Raw genomic sequence first — 15,632 nt, forward strand, 5'->3', positions numbered from 1 at the left:
GTGGCTGATGCCTGCAGCTCTCCCTAGTGTTTTCTCAGCTAGCGGCGCCCACCCCGGTCCCGAACAGGCGTGCTCCGACTCCGGCTCCTGCTGTGGCGCTTAGTATCTCTACGGTCCCTCTCCCGGCCTCGTTCCCGGTCCCTCTCCCTCTCTCGATCTCGATCCCCCCTGTCACGCTCCCTGTCCCTTTCTCTTTCCCTGTCCCTCTCTCGGCTGTGCTCTCTCCGCTTCTCCCGCTCCAGCTGTCGGTTCCGTTCCCGCTCTGCTTCCTTCTCCCGCTCCTTCTGCTCCTCCTCTTCTTGTTCCTTTCGTCGCTTCTCCCGCTCCTTGGCCCGCTCAGCCCGTTCTGCCTCCTTCTGAACAATCTGCAGCAGGCAGTAAAGAGGCCTGTCAGCCCCGCTTGCCGAGAGCAGCCCCACTTTGTCTATCTGCAGCTGGACCCCAAATGCCTAGCTTCAGGTCGGTCAAACTGGCTGTCGAACAGAAAAGGAGGAGCCACCACCCACATGTGTCCTTGATTCAAGAGCTCAGTCCCTCCAAGCTTTCAACTTTTATACCCATGTCAGGCTAGCTGCACCAGCCAAGCCTTTCCTCTGGTTCTTCCCTAGCCACCTAGGATGTGAATAAACTGCCTTTCTCTTTTCTTATTAGCAGTATAAGCCTAGAGGCTCAAACTTTAGAAATTAAAAAGTAGAGAAATAGGTAAGTCTCTCAGCTCACTAAAATTAATTTCTAAGGAGAATGGTTGGCACAGCCAGCTTCCTAGGAGACACAGTTTCCATCTTGTGTTTCCTTTCACCCCTCCTGGTTTGGCTGCCCTATGGCACACATCAACTGCTGCCTTAAAATTGCGTCTTTCTGGGATGCTTAGTTTCTTCCCTTTCCAACAACAGCTCACACCTGCACCTACGCCCTGAAGGGACCCCGGCCTCAGGGGAAACAAGAAGCCTACTCACCTGGCTGTCAGTCAGTGGGAGCCAGTAGATGCAGGGAGCTGCCTTGGTTTTACGGAAAAGGTCATCCAGCAGTTTGGCAGGTGGTTCCTCCTGAGCTTTCTCTGAGGTAGGAAAAGTTATCAGACTCGTTGTCTCTGACCCTGTGCCCTCCCCAGCTGGCTCCCTTTCCCACCTACTAGAGGTGTGTGTGCCCCACAGCTAAGTACCTTTCTTCTCACTCTTCTTTTCTTTAGATTTCGCACGTTCCTTGCGGCGGCGGTCACGGGACCGTGATCGGGAGCGGGGCCCTTCTCGAACTTTGTCCCGATCCCATTCACGCTCTGATCGAGTTCGCTCCCGCCGCTCCATTTCCCGTTCCCGCTCTGCCCACTGTTCCCGCACGGCCCGCTCCTGTTCCCGCTGCTCTGCCCGGGGGTGCTGTGGTGGCTGGGCTGGGGGTGGAGGTGGGGGGTGCAAGGGTCGTGGTACCCCCTGCTCCTCTGGCTTAGTTTCAGAGGGACGGTCCACCAAGAGGCCCCGGTGATAATCCAGCTGTCGGTAGAGGAGGGACAAGGACAGTCAGGATGGAGATGACCTCACTCTCACTGAAGGATCCCAGGTACCAGGGTATAAAGACTTTGGAGTGCCACGGAAGGAAAAGGGGGAAAGGACGCTCAGTGCCTGCAGGTTTGGCCAGGATCTCAGCTGGAATCTAGCAGATAATGGCCTCCCCTGCTCCTTCCCTCCCCTCCTCTCCCTAGGTTTCTTACCTCATCTTGCTCAGCATAGTCAGCACAAAGGAATTTGGGATTGGACTGGGGCCATTTCACCCCGTGTAGAGCTGTGCGGGTGGCAACAGCTTCCTCTACTGTGGAGTACTGGTGGAGGAAAGGAGGCGGCAAAGGTCACAATAGGCCTTCAATTCCTCCCATTTCCCCCATTGGTCACAAAAGGAAATCTATGCCACAAACTAGAGAAGCAGCTTCTTCTCACCGTTACAAAGCAGTGAGATTTGATCTTGTCAATCCAGAAGGCCTCTTCCACCAGAGTTCCTGTGCGTCCCAACAACTCCTTCAGTTGGCCTAAAGTGAAGGGACGAACCTGCCAGTGAAAACAGGAGTTTCAGGATCTTGAAGAAGGCAGAAACAATTCTCATAAAACTTAAGAATTCTCAAGCTGTGGTCACAGAGCATACTCTAAGGTCTGGGTTAGGAGAGAGGTCAGGAACCCTCTAGTAGGAAAGTGACAAGTGTGATAATACTGACTAAGGCACTATATGCCAGGCCTTCTACAAACCCTCAAGACAACCCTACAGAGTGAGAATCTCCTCCCCTTTTCCCATTTTCCCCATACTGACACTGTAGCACTTAAGCAGCCACAAGCAAGAGTAAATAAGTGGTGGCTGTGTTCTAATAAAACTTTATTTATTATAGGCAACAGGCTGGACTTCATAGCCTATTGACCCCTAAAAGGGCCAATTAATGCAACGCACTGTACAGATGAGAAAGCTTGCGAAGTTACTTGCTCAATGAGTCAATGAGTAAGTAACTAGCAGATCTTAGTGTTGACCCTCAGAAGCTTGAGTCCAAACTCTAACTCTTAAACATCAAATGAAACTAGACCGTGGGCAACAATGACTTACCAAATTGGAGATGTGGACGATGTTACTGATCTTGCCCCGGGGTGGGGAGGGCACCTGAGCAGTTCGGACTGGGTCATCAATTGTAATGGAAACTCCAGACTTCTGCTGGCTAATGGACCGTCGGGTTAAGGTATCTCCTAAAGTCACTATCAGATAAAGCACCCAAGTGGTTTTTCAGTCGGGAACACGGCTCTGTGGGAGGCTTTTTCACCTCTAATGACTTTTATTCCCCACCCAGCAGTCACCCTTCCAGCCAGAGTGCAAGGCACTGTCTAGGCTGATCTCTTCATTATGGGGATTCAAAAATTACAGATTGGAACTCAGCCTTTAAAGGAGCTTAATAAGAAGTAGGAAGGGGAGATAAGGCAGACACAAGAAACACTGTAATACAAGGCTGAAAGCATTAAGCACTTTAGAAGAGGTCCAAATAAAGTGCTCTGGGAGGGAGTTCTGGCAGCTACACTCAGGTTCACGCATCACACAACACCCACCTTTCTTTATTTCATGCTCCACAGGAGGGGGCAAGGCCACTTCTACAGAAACCTGGGGCGGTACTGGGGGTTCTGCTTCAGGCTCCTTCTCTTCTTCTTCTTCTTCCCTTTGCCCATTCTCCTGGCCCTCTGCAGGTACTACCTGTAAGATAGCAGATAACGGAGGGATTCTTGAACACCAAAACTGGTACACCCTCTTCTGCCTCTGGTTTCTTGGTAGGAAGATATTAGAGTCAACACAGGATGTTCCTTCCATATAGGGGGTAGGGGGGTGGGAGATTTCACCATTAAGTTCACACCACCAGATCCTGGGACTGTTAATGCATCAAGTCTGATAAGACCGCGAATATTTTAGCATTTTTAAGGCATACTTTTTTTTTCCTGCAACGATTCAACTTTGACACTGAAGCACTTAAGCAGCCACAAATAAGAATACATGAGTGGTATCTGTGTTCTAATGAAACTTTATTATTGGCAACAGGCTGGATTTCATAGTCCGTTGACCCCTAAAAAGGGCCAATTAATGCAATGCACTGCCCAGATGGCAGCTCTCCCTTTTAGGACTCCACTTTAGCTCCTTAGTTGCTTGCTCTGCTTCCACTGCCCCATCTCTCAACACTGGGGTGGCAGAAGTCTTACCTGAGTGACAGTCCGGCATATTTTCAGCCCCTTGTCATGGGTCCCATCGTCACCATTACGCTCTGTCTCATCCTCAGAGATTCGGGAGTCATCAGCATGAAGATCCACAACGGCCTCCTGCCCCGCCAGGGGTTTGATGTCGGGGATGAGGCTCTGGGACACAGATACCCCCCACCCCGTTACACTGGGCCCATGTCTACTCCTGCCTCATGTGTCTCATCCTCCCTTCCCGGCTCCTCCCACCTCACCTTGAGTGATTCAGTGGTGATACTGATGGAGGGTTTCTTCTGTGTGGTGGCTGTGCTGGCTCCCCAACGCCGTTTCCGACCAGGCGGGCCCCCCTCAGTGTCACTGTTTCCAGCTGGCACCCCCTTGGTAGCTGCTGTCCCCAAGAAACAGAACCCAAGAGTTAGATGGTCTCAGACCTCTGCTGGTTCATACCACAACATCCACAGATAACCTTCAAATGGAATTTACTGAAAAGTTAACTTAAAAAAACTGTACTTGGGGACTGGGGAGACCACGGCTTCAGAGAGAACAATAAAAGGATTGGAACCACTTCCTGATGGGAAACTATGATGCCAAAATCTGAGTTTAAAGTTAATATAAGATCATGATGTGATCTGGTTACTTTTAGATTAACTTTCACATTTCAGATTGATAATGAAATTAAAGCGATCCACTACACTTCTATCAATCGAGTTTAACAATGGGAAAATGCCACAAATGTTGCTGTTTGCGGGCTGGGGCGCTCTCGTTTCCTTAACACTTCAAAAATAAAGCATAAACTGGTAAGGAGTCTCGCAAACCCACCCCTGGTTCTGAAGGTTCAGATCTCTGAAGAATAAATCCATGTAGGATCACACAGAAAGTGGTATGAGACACCTCACACAAAAGTACTGTATTAGAAGCAATGTGACTAGGGAAAAATGACAGGGATTGTCTAAAATTCTGAATTTCAAAATGAAACTCTACGGATACCAAGAAGATAAAAATTTGCTGGGTGACAGGGATAATCCGTGAATGCCACTGAGAGAATCTACCTCTCCATTAACTCTGATATTTGTGGTATTCCTGACCTTTATCAGGGACATGGGGCTAGACTTACAGACAACGGAGATCTTCCTCTTGAATGATTTGGGCATCGAGCTCTGTATAGAGAAGAAAGGGGGGGGAAAGAGAAAGAGACACACCCCACAGAGAGGGGGGGAGGAGGTTAGATGGGGCGGTCTTAGCACAGACTCCAAAGACACAGAGAGAGAGAGAGAGGGAGGGAGAGAAGGAGAGAGAGAAAGAGAGAGAGAAAGAGACACAGAGACAGACAGACCAAAACAGAAGCGGCAAACGGCAAAAACGAAGCAGAATCAATGCAAGTTAGAGAAAAAAATAAAACCAAACATCACAGCAGGGAAAAATCATCTAGTCCATACCACACCTGTGTATTAGCTTAACCAGAAATAAGCTGGAAGAGGAATTCAGAAGCCTCCAAGCCCCTTAAAGGTGTCGGTCATGCCCTCCTCCACTGTCTATGGGTTGGAGAAGGCCAAGTCCAACAAAATCAGGCCCAGAACAGGGTCATCTAGGCCTCCTAGGTCTTCCTTGCTAACTTGAGAAAAACACAAGGTAACATGGAAAACCACTTTGGCATGGCAACTTCAACAAAGTAATAACCCTTTTCCTCTTCTGAATGTCCAGCCTGACATCTACTGACAATGGCTTTGAGCTGCTTGGACAGCAGCAGACTGTCAAGATTGCCCAACCCCCTAGCACACTGTGGGGAAGGGCAGCAATCAGATCCATTGAAAATGAAGTTCCTGCGCTAATGCCAACACAAAGGACTGAAAGGTGTCTTTGGTTAAAGGTTCTTTATGATGGGCAATTGTCCCGAGGGAGAGTCTCAAGATTTTTCCAACCAAGTACAGACCTTTAGCAAGGCTTACTTTTTCCTCTCCAACCAGGACTTAAGCCTTAGGGGCTCTGCCAAGGACAAGATACTTCCAAACTTGCTTTGGAGCAAATTTCTGCCCCAAATACTCAGTGGGAGACGACTCTGGACAGAGCAAAAGTAGAGACGGAGAAAAGTGGAAAAGAGCATTTCAAGGTTCAAGTGCTTATTTCTGGAAAAACTAAGACCTACTACCCTTCTAAGGGTAGGGCAGGACCCTCTTGATGAAATCCCTCTTCCCATCCACCGCCCCCCCTCCCCCAGCCCTGTTTGTGTTGTCTAACCAAGTCTCCTTGGTCTTGTTAAGGGCCAGCCTGACATCTAACAGGGCTGCTCTTGATGGGTAAGTTAGTGAGAAAAAAAAAGGTCTTAATTAAAACAGGAAAAACATGAACCAAATAAATAAATCCAATAAAGAAATCAGAAAAAGATAAAGAAAAAAAATTAAAATAAGAGATTAAAAAAAAAAGAAGAAGAAAATAAAGAAGAAAATAAACTAGGAATATGACAAATGTTCCAGGTACCATCTCACACCTGGGATCTTCAGTTCAGCCAATCGCACCTCACTGTGTACTGTATCTAGTCAACCGCCGGTCCAATCAGAATGAGCCCTCCCTGCTAGGCGCTGTGCAATTGGTGGGGGGTTGGGTTGGCAAAAAAGGTGGGCGCACGGCGTGGTGGTCAGCACGGCACTGCCAGAGTCCTCCCAGGGGCGCAGGGGGGGCGGGAGGGAAACGTGTGGGGGGACGCTGCCCAGTTTCCATGATGTCAAGACAGTTCACTGGCGGTGGCCAGGCTCAGCGAGGGGTACAGGGGGGAAAAGGGGCAGAGACATCAGTCCCAGCCCTGTAGGGGCATCATCTTGCAGTCCCTGATGAGATGGCCTGTGAGTAGCAGGTATGGTCCTGGCCTTTTATCGTGAGAGGCAGACAGGACCCTAAGTCCACCAGTGGCAAGCTGCAGCAATACCACCACCCAAAACTTGGAATCCAGGTGGTGACTCCAGAGTCCCTTTCTCCTCTGCCTGTACTGGGGAGGGGGTCCTCTCACCGAGTGGGATCATGAAGACTCTGATGAAGGCAGCCTGGGGGTAGTAGGTGGAGAGCCCCAGGACCTGGCAAACATTCAGCAGCAAGGTCAGAATACTTTTCTTCTGAGAGTTGTGTGTGGCATCTCCTCAGGGACTCCAGCTGAGACAGTGGTTCCATTCAGGTGGATGGATGAGCCCCTGCCTCCAGGGATGGAGGAGAAGTTGGAGCAACCAACATGCTGCCCTTCACCATGGACAACAGGGACCAAAGGAAAGTCCATCTGATGAGCAAGTGGTGACACACGGCTGGGCTGTCATCAGCATTAAATCCCTGGGCTCAGACCCTAGACTTCTCTGCAGGTTCCTAGTTGTCACAGCGTAAGCCGAGGACCCCACTCGGTATTTTACAGCATGGCACTGTGATCGCAAACATTGACTCTTTAGGTCTTGGTGCCCTAGATGGGGATCCCAACAGTCTGTAGCAAACAAGGCAACCCACAGTCCTCAAAAGGGCAAGGGTATGTGGGCAAGCGCCCCAGCACTGACACAAGCTCTTCTTGGGGTGTCCCAAATAGGGAGATGATGCAAGTCCACCCCTTTCCAAAGGTTTTTTGCTTTTTGAATACAAGTCTCTCCAGAACAGTGCTCTTCTTGGCCCCCTGATGTAAGCATGGCAGGGAGGCAAAAGGGGGCCCATCACAGGATCCCATATACATGCCCCCCTCTGGCCAAGACACCTGGATAGCAGACTCGGCTCTGACTGGGCAGCTCAGTAGCAGCGGGTGGGTCCAGAGGAAGAGGCGGCATCAGCGATTGGCCAGTTGGGCAGGGTTATATTTTACGGGCGGATTACCGTACATGAGGTACTTGGACAAAGTTTTACGGGGAAGAAGGACCTTGTAATAAATAATATTCTGCACATCAAATCACTTTCACCGGCCCCCACCCCCGCAACACACACCAAAGAAAGGCTACACACACAACAGTCCCTCCCAACCTGTTACCCCACTCCCAAACCCAGCTAACTCTTTCTACATTTAAAGAGCCAAGACAGACTTCGCTGGCTCTGATGGGGGGAGCCCCCTGAATTGGGTACAGTACACAAGGTAACATATATGCCAAAAATAGGAGATGTGGGGAGAAATCACAGGAATAGAGAAAGGGCCTTTGGGATCATCCCAGCCCCTGGCTTCTAAGTAACTACATCTCTGGAATAAGACCACTGGGGGGCAGAAGAGGAACAAAAATTCCTCAGCATGGCTGGTTAGCTGAGAACCACTAAAGCCCTCTAGATGGCGTTGAGCACCATGAGGCTCTTAAAAAGGAGGGAAAGCTAAAGGAGTTACAGGGAGAAGCTCCAGAAGAGGGAAAGCTAAGGCTGGGTCTTAGGTTAAAAAAGGCCATTAACTGGCGGTAGCCGCGCACATCCAGGAGTCTGGACTGAAGTATTCCCCCAACAAGGAAAGAGGAACAAATGAGCCCTGTCCCCATCACACGGGGCCTCCCTTGCTAAACCAGCGAATTCTCCCTTGGCCTGATCCTGATCCAAGTCTGCCTAATCCCTTCTTAAAGTTATCCCACTGTGTAAAAGGGACCACCAGAGTGGTCTGCTCTTTCCCCTAGGTCCGCTCAGGCCCACCCACCCCAACAGGCGGCTTGAATATTTACCTCTTTCTTCTCCTCATCTTCAGCACTGCCCTCTGGGCGGTCATCATTGCTGACTTGGTCTGCAATAGGCATGGGGGGCTCTGGAACCTCATTTTCAGGTCTGTTTTCACTTGTGTCCATGGTCACTTCCTCCTTCTCCTCACTGACAGTATGGGGAGAGGTTGGGAGGGAAGGGCAGGAAAGAACCGAGGGGAAGAGAGAACCAGACGTTAGGTTTTGAGTCAGAAAACCCCCATGCCTCATCATCTGGGTCCAACTGGAGGAATGCTTTTCATGTAGGACTAGAAACCTTGCCCCCACAGGAAAAAGTGGAAAACTGTTTTTCTTGGGAAAGAGCACAGATCACAGCAACCATATCCACCTACTGCCCAGATGGAAAAAAGCTGTGGTGTGGGGTCACACTCCAACTGGTAATTCACCAGAGTACTCTTATGAAGAGAAACACCCCAGGGGATAGGCCTCCCTATCCTCTAACCACCGGCACCTTTATTTAAAACTGAATTGCACGAGGAACTAAGAGAAGTGTGATTCCTTAAAAAGATGAGAAAGAATGGCCAAAACTGTGGCAAATGATCCCGATCCTCTATTTAATCAATTACCTAGTAAGTGAAAAAGCCCGCTGACCCACTGCACCTGGGGACACCAAGAAAGGAGAAATGGTGGGGGCTGGGAGGGAAGTGCTGCAGGGAAAGGACTGGTGAAGGCTCAAGCTCTTTCATCCAAAAAGAAAGACTAAAGCTGCCAGGGAGAGTAGGAAAGCTCACAGGAGAATCGGGCCACCTTTACCTGCTCAGAGATGTAGGAATTGTTCTTACATTCAGCTTTTGCCCAGTTTCTCCCACTCCCTTATTCCAACTTCCGAGAGAGAGAGAGAAAACAGGCCTCCAAGTCAGGACACACCCTCCCCCACACCATGCATCTTCCCCCACAAACACGGAACCCATTCGACACCCCCCCATCACACAAGTTAGCTCCCATAAGGCAATGAATCCCAGAGATTCCCTTTACATAAACTAGCTTCCCATTCTTTTTTCTGCTGTCATCCCTAACTTCTACTTCTAATCTCACCTCCCCCACTACCACCCAAACACTGGGGGGGGGGAGGGGAGAGAGAATCAAATTAAGATGATCAGAGGCCTAACCTCAGAAGAGGGGAAACCAAGCCTCCCAGGCTGACAACCACACCAGAAAATCCAGCATTCCCGATGGGCTGACTGACACTCAGAGGTCAGAACCGCTTCCCCAGAGCAGGCAGGGAGGGATGCACGGGAAGGGGGAGGGGAAATCGGAACTGTGCCCCCAGCTTACAGGCCCCCACAGAAACACACTATTCAAATGCCTAAATCTAAAGAAAAGGTTTATCCAGAAAATATCTATTTCCCACACAGAAAGGGCAAGAAGGGCCAATTAGAAATCGGGAAGGAAGGACAAAGGGGAAAGCAGAATGACTGAAAACAAACTAAAAAGAAAGACGGAATGAAAGCCATGGGAAGAGAAGGAAGATGAGGTGGGCGAGGGCGGCAGGGAAAAGGGATACATGGAAATGTGAAGCTCTCACCCTTCTTTGCTTTCTGATAACATGATTTTTTTTCTCCCCCTGGAAGTGCTGTTTATCCCTTTCTGGAATGGAAGAAATAACAAAAACCAAACAAAAAAATCCTAAAAAAATTAAAACACACACACACACAGACCTTCCTTGTCCCGAGAGCCCACCGCTTCCTCCCCGGCCACCCGATCCAGAGAGAAAATTGAGATGCAGCTACTGGGGATCCAAAAAATGGTAAATGGAAGGGGAGGTGGTGGTGGTGGTGGTGAGGGGAAGCTAAAATAGATCAGGCTTTTAAGAGATAAACGTTAAGTCCTCACGGCAAACCCCGAGTTCGGCTGGATTGGTCTCTCTGGAGGAGGAGGAGGTAGAGGGCCAGGCTGCTGGTAGTGGCTGGCTCTATTGTATTGGCGGAGCGGCGGCGATCAGCCGGAGACATGCAGGGGAGCCATCTTGCCACTTACCCAGCAGCCCGTGTGTGCGGATGGGGGAGGGCCCTGCTGCAGCAGGGGAGGGGAAAGAAAAGAGGGAGGGCGCTGAGTGAGCAAGGTTCTTATCCTCAGGCAGGCCACAGGGAGCTCACAGTTGGCTCGGTAGGCCTGGTCTTTTTCCGTCTTTTCTCAGGTTACAACAGCTACAGAGAAGCCTAACCCCAGAGGGAGAGGGTGCTCTCTCCTAGACTTCTCAGGGGGCGGGGGTGGGGGCGGGGGATGGGTGGAGAGGACATACAAAGTTACAGCTGCTTGCTTGGAAGATTCCAGAGACTATATGGAAGGGAAATAGCATAGGAGTGAAAAATGATTAAAGAAGGAAGATAAAATCAAAGTCAAATGAAAAACAAAGGAGGGCATGAACAATTTTTTATGTGCCCACCTCTCTCTATTGAAGCCAGGCGTGGAACACTGAAACCAGATCAGTCACTCACTCTTGAAGGTGAGGAGGTGGGATGACAATTGGCACCATCCAATCACTATAATAACGGCAGCTCACCCTGAGCAATGACCACGAGTTACTATTCCAACCTGTCCTTTCTCCAGGGATGGCATAAAGAGTGGATAAACAGAGTTCCCTTTTGAATTACCAGTAGAAGGGGATAAGGGGTGGGGTGGAGGGTGTCTCTGAAGAGATGACAGACAACTTTGTTTCACAGAGTCTTTAATAAGGTCTCCCTGCTCCACGGTCCACCGGAGTCAGAAAGGAAAAGATAAACAGGGGAAAGGGACTTTGGGTAGCTGAAGCACGGAGGCCGCTTCTTGGAGCAAGGGCTCCAAGGTGAGGCTACAAAGCAGATAAAGACACTGAAGTGGGAACTGATACACAGGGCAGGGGAGCTCTGCTGGGTAGAAAGTGACAGGGAATGAAATCACAGGCATCTTAATCAAGCTAAATGTGAAATGGGGAAGCAACTCTGATTACTCAAAAAAGTATTCAGTAAATGCTCATTTGTTGACTGCAAAGGTGTTCCTTTTGTGTCCTAGTGGCAGTAGAGGTTAAACACTAGGACAAGTTTTTGAGTACTTAAACAAAACTCATAATTAACTTACTTATAATACCAGAGCTTTTAGTCAGGAATAAAATTTCCTCCTTGCTGCTTAAAATCTTAAACTCACAAGCCAACTGCATGGTAATGCAATCTTGTTTATACATTACTCCATACACTCCCTTTCATTTAGTAGTATCTATCTGCTCTGTAAGGTTGAGTGCTCTGCAGTCAAATTAATTAGGGCCCAATCTGGGCACGGGCACTGGCCCTGGCCCCAGCCCCACACAAGCTGTGTGATACTGGACAAGTTCCTGATCCTCTCTAACTATATCAGTTTAATCTGTAAAGTGGGGATAACAACAAAACCGATGTCATGAAAGTGTGGTAAGGGTTTGCTCTTAAGAATCTCGCTTGGACCACACCCCAAGTCAAGGTAAGGAGATGCAAACACATGTATGGTTCAATAGGCCATTACCTCATTTGATGCCACCTGGAGCTTGCTCTGCGTTTCCTCAAAGAGTGGACTGCTCTTTCTCTGATTCAAAGGCATTCAGTAATACCTCTTGGCTTGACATGCTTTCAGTAATCCCCTCATCACTGTATAATAACTGCTGATTTACTTGCCTCTTAACTCGACCCAGCAGAGCTCCTCAAAGTCAGGGACTGCATCCCTTGGTCCCTAGACCAGGGCCTAACGTAAAGAAATGCTAAGTAAAGATTCCTGAATTAGGCTGTCACTGTGGGTACCAACTGGACACTTTGATAAGTGCTTGCTGAACTAAAAGTTTTCTTTAAACAATTTTTGGGGATAGAATCCCCAGAGACTGTTATCCCACAGAAAACATTACCACCAAATGTCCTTATGTAAATGTTCCCTGCCCCTCAATAATCCTAAAATAATTTCACATCTGTTAGTATGCCTCTCCAGAAGTAGCTTCCTTAGAGGGAGAATTTTCTGTTGGAAATTTTTTCTTCTTCAAGTATTGCACCATGTTATCCTCAGCCTTCTTAAGACACAGTAGGTTTGTGCCTTCTATTTCCCCACAATCAATTCTGGGGGATCCAAGAATTCCCAAGACTTTAATTTTCATTTTCATGAGAAAAAAGAGGAATTCTTTAAATTGTCCCCACAGGGGACTCAATCCACTTGTAGAACCAGTCCCAACCCCAGTGTCAAAGCCCCACACAGTTTTTCTCTGTAGTCCCTTTTAGACAAAAGGCATCTCCCTTACCACATATTTTTCTTGCACAAATGTTTCTGATAGCTTTGACAAAGATGTGAAGCTGCATGAGGGCTGGGGGATATCTATCCATAATTAAATAGCACACAAGGCATTTATAGCACAGCAGAGGATAAATCTCCTTGGAGGCTAATAATACCGAATTGTAAATCATATCTAAATATGAATGAGGCTCAGAGAAACTAATGGAAAAGCAAATTCCTATAAACATATGTTTAAATTTTAGCTATAGAAACTTCATGAGGGGCCAAGGACCTGATGTGAAATTTAATATGAAACAGTTGGATATGACTACCCCCAGCTATAAGATTAAAGTACAGAACCACCTCAGGAGCATACTACTTTCAAGATAACCAAGGATAGTATGATTTTGAGTGGTATGACACCAACTTCTTAGTAAGCAAACTCTACTGATGACAATAAATTCTATTTTTTAAAATTATGCAGCACTTGGCATATTGGCATGCAAGTCCCTCGGCGAGTATCAATTACACTGTCATATTGGCTTAAAGGATCATTTCCTGCTTCCTTCTCAGGCAAAAGGACAAATAAGCATAACACCAAAAGCCTGAAATTGCTATTGCCTATAAGGTTTGCATACATAGGAAGGTTGTATTTTTTAAAATTCAGGTTTGAATTAACTACTGCTAGATGATATAGTTATAGCAGGGTTCCCCCCTCTCCCATTTTTTAATGTAAAAAGAGTACCATTACTTTCTGTTGTATGGAGACATTTTTTGTTATAGCCACGGCACACAGAAGATTGGATTTTGGAACATGGTTCAACTGAAACGGGATTAAGGGCTCAAAAGTTCCTGCTCCAATGAAAAAGTTATCTCCCCTCATAAAATCTAGAATTCCTCAGGGCATAATCAGAATCAGAATAGATTTAACCAAGCACAGCAAAAAAGTCAGGCATGTCTTCTAAGTGGTGAGAGTTCTTTGAAGTCTAATTTTTTTTTTTAAACACTATACTGAATCAATAGGCCCTACCTCTGCATTTTAAAAATCATGTGACTTCTTGAGACAGACAGATTAAGCCACAAATGGTCTTTTCCATTTAGCACTGCTGACCCCACTTTTAAAATTGACCTGGGCTCCAGAGGCCACCAGTTCGAAGTCTAGGACTACAGATGGGTCAAAAACCAGGTAAAGAGTTGTGAATCAGTTGTAGTAGGGCCTCCAGAAATGAGGCAAGCTTCTCAAAGATTCATTTACCAAATCCAATGCCAGAACAGCTTATGAATTTAGGCCTTTGGCCATGTCTTTGTTAGGTTGCTGAACAGACCCATCTGGAAGGCAGGCAGAGGAAAGTAAGTAAGAGGGATGTGTGTGAGCTACTCCTGAGCTCAGGTTACATTTCTAATCTATAGCCTGTCCCACTGCAGCTTGCCTAGGCAACAATGGACAGTCTTAGTATTTGCTAAGGTGCCAATGGCCTATCATATTGCCAGAATCAATGTGACTAGGTTACTCAGTCATAAAATGAAGATCAAAGCCACCTTTACCTGGGAAGAAAAGTCTTGTATGTGACTCCAAGTTTCATCAGCCCTGGACTTGCATGCAAAAGTCCAGAAATAAAGGTGCTTCAAAATAGCATAAAGTGCTGTTCTGTAGCTAGGATCTCACAGACCCACAGAATTTTAGGGCAAGCAAGCATTTCAGAAAATTACTTGCTTCTCAGTGCATAGGTGGCAATTCCTCCCAATTAGTAGCAGATTATCAATATCTACTTCAAAACAGCAAGTATACAAAGGACATGCTGTACTCCCCCTTCCCCCGATGGGTTAGGAGAGGGAGGACAGATATTATCTTTGGTCAACAGATATGGAAGGGAAGGTGTCACCCCATTTCCACAATGGTGTAGCTAAGGAACCCTGAACACCGTCCAGAATCCGCTGTTTTCACTTCATGGCCCTTGAGGTTTTGAAAAACCCTTTCTCAAAAGAGAAAACCAAAGATATTTCAAAGGGAGTGAATTTTTTTTGGCTTTCAAACCAAAAATGTAATGGCCACAAGATGGCAGTGGCGGCAAGAAAATTAGAATGGACAGAGTGAGGGTATATTCCAAAGCAAAAACTATCCAGTAAGGAGTACAAAACTATTATTAAAGCCACAAGGTAATGTCATCTGCTCACCCCCTCCAAAAATCAGAGGCAAAAGATAGTTCCCAAATTATATAAAGGGTAAACTTCTACTGTGAGTGTGTTAAATGACATAAAAGCAATTATAGAACAACTTCAGGTCAACTGTCTACGTAAGATATTCACCAAAACAGTAGAGATTTCCTGATGTCTGAAAGCTAAGCTATCCTAGTTCCACCATGCTTTTCTTTTTCATTTCCCATGAGATTATGAAATCAAGATTTTTGTTTCAGTGGCTTAATTTATAATACGTAGCTCAGAATAATGAATGACATACAATTGTAAGTGTAATTTTATGTAAGAGTATCTTTACATAGTATCTAAGACTAAATATAAGAAATAAAAACATTAATTGTATAAATGGTAAACTAGTCCAAGGACCTCAGGGGCACAAGAGTAAACTTCAGACTTGATATAGACTTCATATTTGCCTGTATTGTATTCTAAGAACTAAGACTGTGATTGATAATATGATAGTTAATAACCAGGGAAAATGCAAAATCTGAAAAATAGCATCCTCCTGTGTTATTCTTTGTAGACCCTCAATATCCTTAACTAAAATGTTCCCTGACTCACACACAGCTGGTAACTGTGAGTGAAAGACTGAGTTACAATGCCTTTCTGGAGTCAATTCCATTACATAGTCTTGAGTTTGGACACAGAAACCTCTGCCACCTGCTCCTAAAAGGAATTGACTAATTTGGTAAGCTGATCCCAGATACGGGTTGCTTATACTCTCACCACCAATTTTCAGACTACCTTAAGAGTTCTGGTGGCAAGTACCAACATAGTAACTGAAGTATAGTCTCTGTCCAGAAAAAGGTCTATATTTATGCTTTAAAAGGACTGTTTAGTCAAAAACCCCTAG

The 15,632-nt window shown here is 46.9% G+C and overlaps 1 protein-coding gene across 5 annotated transcripts in view; it reads right to left on the reverse strand.

Moving 5' to 3' along the window:
* Positions 1-38: 38 nt before the first annotated feature.
* ACIN1 (apoptotic chromatin condensation inducer 1) overlaps positions 39-15,632 on the reverse strand; it is a gene marked incomplete at both ends in the record, with an annotated part of 31,947 nt that continues 16,353 nt past the window's right edge. For 2 of the 5 annotated variants that reach the window (XM_084240859.1, XM_084240856.1), the window contains 11 exons: positions 39-365; positions 957-1,057; positions 1,163-1,487; positions 1,706-1,813; positions 1,929-2,036; positions 2,578-2,723; positions 3,069-3,210; positions 3,708-3,860; positions 3,956-4,089; positions 4,816-4,858; positions 8,351-8,492. In XM_084240859.1, the coding sequence (XP_084096985.1) occupies positions 39-365; positions 957-1,057; positions 1,163-1,487; positions 1,706-1,813; positions 1,929-2,036; positions 2,578-2,723; positions 3,069-3,210; positions 3,708-3,860; positions 3,956-4,089; positions 4,816-4,858; positions 8,351-8,492 (1,729 nt within the window). Of the gene's footprint in view, positions 366-956; positions 1,058-1,162; positions 1,488-1,705; positions 1,814-1,928; positions 2,037-2,577; positions 2,724-3,068; positions 3,211-3,707; positions 3,861-3,955; positions 4,090-4,815; positions 4,859-8,350; positions 8,493-10,216; positions 10,336-15,632 lie in introns of those variants that run through there. The other 3 variants (XM_084240860.1, XM_084240858.1, XM_084240857.1) reach the window with 3 other exon arrangements.

Source organism: Talpa europaea, assembly GCF_964194135.1.
Source record: "Talpa europaea genome assembly, chromosome: 8".
NCBI lineage: Eukaryota > Metazoa > Chordata > Mammalia > Eulipotyphla > Talpidae > Talpa > Talpa europaea.